The sequence below is a fragment of the Botryllus schlosseri genome, chromosome 6 (genome assembly GCF_051294905.1).
Source record: "Botryllus schlosseri isolate E-star chromosome 6, Bs_hap1, whole genome shotgun sequence".
In the NCBI taxonomy this organism is placed as follows: Eukaryota; Metazoa; Chordata; class Ascidiacea; order Stolidobranchia; family Styelidae; genus Botryllus; species Botryllus schlosseri.
Genome location: NC_137241.1, coordinates 7,446,934 through 7,454,324, shown reverse-complemented (window position 1 = coordinate 7,454,324; position 7,391 = coordinate 7,446,934). Strand labels below are relative to the sequence as shown.

Here is a 7,391-nt window from a genome sequence, read left to right as displayed (position 1 = left end):
CACGTTTTGTTTTGGAAAAGCAAAAATCCTGTTTCTTTTAATGTTTCGAAACAAGCTTAAAGGGACACATATTCTGGTCATGTACCAGAGGGAACAATTCTCTTCTACATAATATACCAACAATACAATGTTTATTGTTTGCAAACTTTTACGTTTTACGAAAGAGCAGTGTGCTGTCACAAAATGCATTGACCGATTAAGGCTGCAGAACGGATGTATAAAGATAGATAACGTATGGCACTACATTAGGTACGGAGCTACTTAATCACAATATTTTAACAAAGAGTGGTATATAAAGATGATAACTGGTCTGTTACCGACTAAAAATACTTGCATCCACATATAAATGTATGGGTCGAACAGAGGTCATGATCGAAAGAAGATAGAGAACCACTGGATTCAAGTTCACAGAAAACTCAGTTATTCTGTTCTACAACGACTCAGGTTTCATCATTATTGATGATCTCAATGACAATATTTGATCTGATGCTGTTGTACGCTGACAGTAATTTCACTAACGAAAGCCGAAATTTGATTAATTATAATATAATTATCGGTATATATTAAAAAATAATACCGAAAAAATCTGACGTGATTGAGGAATTCTGACGACAGAATTGGATTCAGCAACCTAAAATTAGCCTAGACCAATCCATAAAATTTTGGGGGCAAAATATTTTTCAAATTTGTAGACCAGTGTAATTTTATGGGCCGGAAAGAGCATCAGATTGAACGAAGATAAAGAATTACTGGATTCAAATTCACCGAAAACTCACTTATTCTGTACTACAACAACCCAGGTTTCATGATAGACGATTTCAATAACAATATTTGATCTTTTGCTGTTGTAAGCTTACCGTGATGTCACTAACGAGAGCCGAAATTTAATTAATTTATGAAAATGAGAAAAATTCATACAAAAAAATATCTGACGTGATGGAGAAATTTTGAGCACAAATTTGAATTCAGCAACCTGAAATTAGCTTATATCAATCATTAAAATTTCTGGCGCAAAATTTTTTTCGAAATTTGTAGATCAGTGTTATTTATTCTTTTTGGAGTTTTTCGCTTTTCGACAGATATAGCACTATTCGAATCTATACGTTCGTCACATAGTGACACGAGAGTTGAGAGGATAGTGATGGATTGCAACATTATCGAAGACAAGGCGTACATAATTCAGTTTTATGTGCCTTATAACCCCATTTAGCCATGTCGTTTCCGTTGCATCTGTGTATTTTGCAATATTATTTGCGATTAGCGCCGTTGTCAACGCCAATCCACAGCCACAGCAGCACAAAGGTCTTGCAGTTTCCGTTCTTAGTCATGGCGCGAATCCAACCCTGAACACCAAACGATATTCCGCAAAAATATATTTCCCGCAACCAAATGATGCGCGGTCCCAGAATGATATCGCGAAGTCTGTGGTCTACGTTACTATTACGACATCGGCGCTTCATTCTAGCAACATTAACAGGGCTGTGGAGTCGGATTCGGAGAATTGTTAAATTGTCTCCTGATCAATTCGGAGTCCTAGAAATTTCACTACACCATTTCAGTTGGAGTCGGAATCGGGGAAGTCGGGGAAACATGCTGACTGGAGTCCGTCAGAGTCGCCATTCATTAAAATGCTCCAACTTCGACTTTCAAATCAACCAAATGGTCATGAATGTGACAACAAGATGGGGTTAGTAGGAGAAGTTGAGTTTTTCACGTAGGCGGGCCTGCACGAACCTAATTTCTCTTAGCGAGCACAATTATTATGAATTCATCAAAATGGATTGATTCACTATAAGTAACAATAATCAAAACTGAAATGTAATTATCCTATACTGTTCTGAGTAGATTGACAGAAATATTGGAGTCGGAGTTGAAGTTTTGCGAAGATGATACATAAGAGTCGGAGTGTCAGGGCCAGTATATTTCAAATTGTCTGAAATCGGAGTAAAGTGAACCGACTCCACAGCACTGGCTATATCAGTACGACCGCTTACCTCGCCGTCCAGAACTATCCATCTATACCTATTGAAAACCCGGGTCGCCGATCTGAAATAAAAAGGTCACAATATATAAGGTAACAATGTTTAACACAACACGTAAGGCCAGAAGAAGATAGCCCGAGAGAACCGGACTTCCACCTCAAAAATATGGCGACGAATTATTAACGAGAGATTGCGAAATCAAACCGAGGCAACATCCATAGAAGTGTCGAACCCTTCCTCTTGTCGCTTCAACTCGCCGTCACAAGACGACGGCCGGCTATAGCACAGCTTGAAGTCCTCCACCATCGTTCTCAAAATTTCCACGCAGCGAGGGGTCAGTTCAATAGTCCGCCCTTTCATTTTCGGCAGCGCCGCTTTCGAGCGCGGTTTTGTACCCACGACGAAGGTAATCGCACCGTCTTCGACGCATGTGTGCTCCAGATGCACCCGGCACTCTGTTTGGTATCGTTTGTATACGAATACTTCCTGACGCATTAGTAACGCAATAGTTGAAATACCTTCAGGCATTATATTCCTATCTCTCCATATGGGCCTTATTGTAAAAGAGTCTGTGCTGTCCTGTCCATACATCAATCATCTCAATAGGGGACACATCCGCTTCCGGGTAGGAGTGACGGACTAATTTTAGCAGTAATTTCGAAATACTTTCGTACAAACATAAAATATGATATGAAGTCGTTTGGTATTTTTACAGTTCAAAAATCATGCAAAGTATATCGTCTGCTTTGAACATATTATACGACCACAAGATTGTGTGCTACGGTCACGGCGTACCGTGATACCGAGGCCATCAATGAATATGTGTGGAGTCCTTTGATATGTAGAGGGAGTGCGAAAATTCGTATATCCATTCTTCTGGTGGCCTGTGGCAATAAACGTTTAATAGATTATTCACAATGACAGGCCTATATTTCAATATCAAGATTCATGTGACACAAAATGCCATAATTATTCCGATCTGCTGAATCTCAAGTAAACCAAACTTATAACCTGCGCAATATGCATTGTACAATTTATAGATGCATTGGGATCGGAGGTGGTCAAAGTAATCAAGAAAGCTACTCTATGAGCAGAAGTAGAAGTAGCGACGCATATTTATGCTCAAAAGCGAGCAGAAGTAGTGCTTTACAAAGCATCCCAAAACTAATTCGAACAGAAGTAGAATTGGCTGGCTTAGAAAACTAATCAAATGAGTATGCAGTTTTGAAAACATGTCATAAATATGATCAGTCAAAACCTGGCAACTGACATATGCGGACGGTGGAGGGAGTTGGGTGTGCTAGGACGTGCTACAACCCACCTTACATATATTTTCAACAACATACATATTCCACCATATCATATGATGCAAATGATAGCATTACTATATACCACAGCGTTTCTTAGCCACACAGTATCAGAACCAGTATTACATTTCAGAAAATGTCACATATAGGCAATGTCCCCGTATTACAAGACCGGTAGTTTAAGTAGGCGATGAGTGAAGTTGTATCCAATACTACATTAACGCTTTACGGGATTAGGAAGGCAATGAAAATATGGTAAATCGGATAATTCCAAACGTTTTCTTGAGCCATATTAACTGAGAACCATAGGAACGATACTCTTCTGAACAATCCTTTCACGATTGCAGAGCTTGAGAAAGCACTGAAGTCGAAAAAAGACACGTCCCCGGGACATGACACTCTTTGCTACTCCATGTTCAAAAACTTCCCGCCAGATGCCCTACTCAGTATGCTTTCGGTGATAAATAACTCATGGTGCAATGGGACTGTCCCTCGCAGCTGGAAGCACTCGATTGTTATTCCAATTCCCAAAGGAAACAAGGACCGATCAGACCCACAGTCATATCGTCCTATAGCCTTAACCAGCCACCTCTGTAAAGTGATGGAGACGATGATTATGAAGCGACTATCTTGGTATCTAGAAAAGCACGGCTTACTCCACTCAGCTCAAAGTGGCTTTCGTCGGGGACGGCGGGCCCTGGATCATGTTCTCCGATTACACGATGCCACTTACAAAGCTATCCATAATGGAAGATCGGTCTTGGCTGTCTTCTTAGACATCGAGAGAGCATATGACATGGTGTGGAGGGCTGCTGTCATCCATAAATTACGGGAAATGGGTATTTCGGGGCCTTGTCTTTCTTGGATCAACAATTTCATACACGACCGTACTTTTCAAGTTCGAATCGGGACAACGTTATCCGACATTTTCCTCACCGAAAATGGTATTCCGCAGGGGAGTGTGCTTAGCCCTTTGTTATTCAGCATTATGATAAATGACCTTCCAACAGTTATCGAGTCAGACATGGGGCTCTATGCGGACGATTGTGCCATTTGGGAGGCCGGTCTTGCTGTTGACCAACTTGCTCAAAACATTCAGTCATCCCTTGATCAGATCCATCGATGGTGTGTAAAGTGGGGTTTTATGGTATCGGTCGAGAAATCCGTAGCAATGGTTTTCACGAAAAAGCGAAATTATGCACAACCTGTACTCAAACTTGGAAGTCATCAACTGAGGTATGTGGAATCCTTCAAATATTTAGGTGTCACTTTTGACAAAAGACTCAACTATAAGATACACACATCTAACGTTGCATCCAAATGCGCAAAGCGCATGAATTTACTCAAAATGGTATCCGGCACATCTTGGGGTGCATCCACTCGAACGCTATTAACCCTGTATAGGAGCCTGATAAGATCCATCATAGAGTATGGCATGGAAGCGTACTTCTTCGCACCGAAATCACACCTCACGAAAATAATATCAATCCGCAATCAAGCTCTGAGACTTTCTTGCGGTGCCATGTCCAGCACCCCTATATGCGTATTAGAGGCCTCGTGTAACGACATGCCCCTTTTTCTAAGGCACCAATATCTTTGTCTCAAGTACCGTTCCAAGATCAGAACACAACAATCAAACCCAGCACGCAGTTTATTGGAGGGTTCATGGGAGGAAATGTACAATCTACTCTCGGACCGATTTGTGACTTTCAATCTCTTATCCCGACTTCAAATATTGGATGATTTGCAAGTCAGAGGTGACCACCCTCTAACCATATGCCCTTGGTTATTGAAATGCGCTATGATTGATACATCATTACAAACAGCCCTCGGACGCGATCCACCAAGTCACCTTGTCGATGCTATATTCAGAGATTATATTTTTGAGCAATACCCAAACAGAATGCTAGTTTACACCGATGGATCTAAAAACATCAACGGTGCTGGGTACTCCTTCTACATCCCCGATCGCAATATAAGAACATCAAAAGTATGTTCGAAACTCCTATCAATCTTCTCGATTGAGCTGAAAGCAATATTCGATGCACTGATATGGATTTCAGAAAATTCCATCGAACGAGTTGCTATTCTGAGTGACTCTTTAAGTGCATTGCTGTCGTTGAAAAACCATCTTGGTGAAAATAACTATATTACCAATCAAATATTAGAGCTAACTCACCATCTCTTACATGAAAGCCATAGAGATATTTCTTTCGTATGGATTCCAGGACACTGTGGTATTGAAGGGAACGAAGTCGCTGACCGACTTGCGAAAGAGGCTGCGGCCAATGACTTAGCTGACCAAAGTGTAGATCTTACTTCTAGCGAGGCCAACTCATTGATTTTAGGTCGCTGTAGGCAAGACTGGAACCAACGTTTCATTGAAACCGCCTCTGGAGCACATTTCAAACAGTTCTGCCCTGACATATACACAAAACTACCTACTTTTACCACGCCACGCCGTGCCGAAACCACCATTTTCAGATTACGCACCGGACACTGTCGTCTCAACTCCCATCTTAACAAAATTGGATGCTCCGATACCCCTGATTGTACCACATGCCATGTAGAAGAAACTGCAGAGCACGTTATTATGGAGTGTGCAAAGTACGTTAATGAAAGATGCCAGTTTAGAGCTGCCGTAATGGACCTGAGAGTACCCTTCACCATGGAAAATGTAATAACAAGTGATTATATATTACCTTTGCTGTGGGAATTCCTTGCGAAGACAAAAAGACAATACTAAATGTTTAGTTGACTGTATTTACTTATCGCAATATCGATTCGATTAGCAACCGTTACGTCGTGACGCAAAAGACCATAGTTGTTAAATGCGTCACTAAAATCGCTTTTAAATATAATAATAATAATAATAAACTGAGATAAAACTGTCATCAGGGTAACTAGGTTTGCTTTTAAAACAAATCAATTTAAAACAAACATGTTTAAAACAAGGCCCTTGTTTAAAACATGTTTTTCAATGTTTTATTTTTTGAAGCTAGGACGTCACGGATATTCAATTGTGACGTCATAGGGGATTGACATTGACAATTGAAAATATAGGGTAAATATAGCTCCTTTGACGAAGTATCTGTACTATTGGTGTTGAACCGACTATTTTGAGGGTTCCAATCCTCCCATATCGATATACGTCGGATATATCGGGTGGTAACTGTCCGTAGAATCATACAACATGTATTTTGGACGGTATTTACAAAAATTATGGCATAATTTTACAACTTAAAACCACATACTTTTTTAGAAGGCCTTTGTTTAAAACACTGTTTAAAACATGTTTTAACTAAAGTGTTTTATAACACCGTTTGTTTTAAATGCAACCCTAAGGGTAACTATCCTGCCTGAAAAATGCGCGCTTGAATCACGCAACAGCTACATAAATGATACTGACCAAGATTTTTGTGGAAACATATTTATTTCGCGCGAAGCACGACGAAAGTTCTGCAGGTCTCCGCGAAAACAGCCCCTGAATATATTTGTATTGGTCTCTTTCTACCTTTCATTGGAATAATATAATGCTTGTAGTTGACTAACTGTAACTAGCGAACAAAGTCGCAAAATACGATGAAGTAGAAGTAGAAGTAGCAGTAGATTAGATTTAATTGCGTAAGTACTGCAAGTGAAAGTAAATTACTTGAGTACTTTGAGAAGTAGTACTTCAGTACTGATCACCTCTAATTAGGTTTAGGACCACTCATCGCCCGTCAAATGTACTGTACGAAGTTTCTATCGAAATTTACTCCAGAAACATGATTGTCCTAAATACAGGGCTACGCGTAAAATTCCCCTGTTAAACAAAGTGCAATAGTGTGAAAATCTGAGAATATGACAACAAATCAGATACACTCACTCACTCGCTGATCGAGTCGATAACATCGATATCTATATTTAGACCACCATCTCTCTTGAAATATCAAGCACCGTGTAGCCGTCGACGAGGTGGCCGAGTGTCCGAGGTGGCTGAGTGCTGGTTCGTTGTTCTCTGCACGCGTGGGTTCGAATCCCATCCTCGTCGCTCGGGGAAGTAGCTCAGTAGAAAACTGCGGAAGTAACTCATGGGCAAAGTGCGGCCCGCGGAGCGATT

General features: G+C 40.6%; 1 protein-coding gene across 2 annotated transcripts in view; it reads right to left on the bottom strand.

Moving 5' to 3' along the window:
- Window positions 1–5,595: 5,595 nt before the first annotated feature.
- The window catches only part of LOC145440786 (uncharacterized), a 213,180-nt gene continuing 211,384 nt past the window's right edge, over window positions 5,596–7,391 (bottom strand). Inside the window, exon 6 of one of the 2 annotated variants that reach the window (XM_080318534.1) lies at window positions 5,596–5,884. In XM_080318534.1, coding sequence (XP_080174660.1) covers window positions 5,775–5,884 — 110 coding nt within the window. In that variant the 3' untranslated portion in view covers window positions 5,596–5,774. The remainder of the gene's footprint in view (window positions 5,885–7,391) is intronic. The other variant, XM_080318531.1, reaches the window with a different exon arrangement.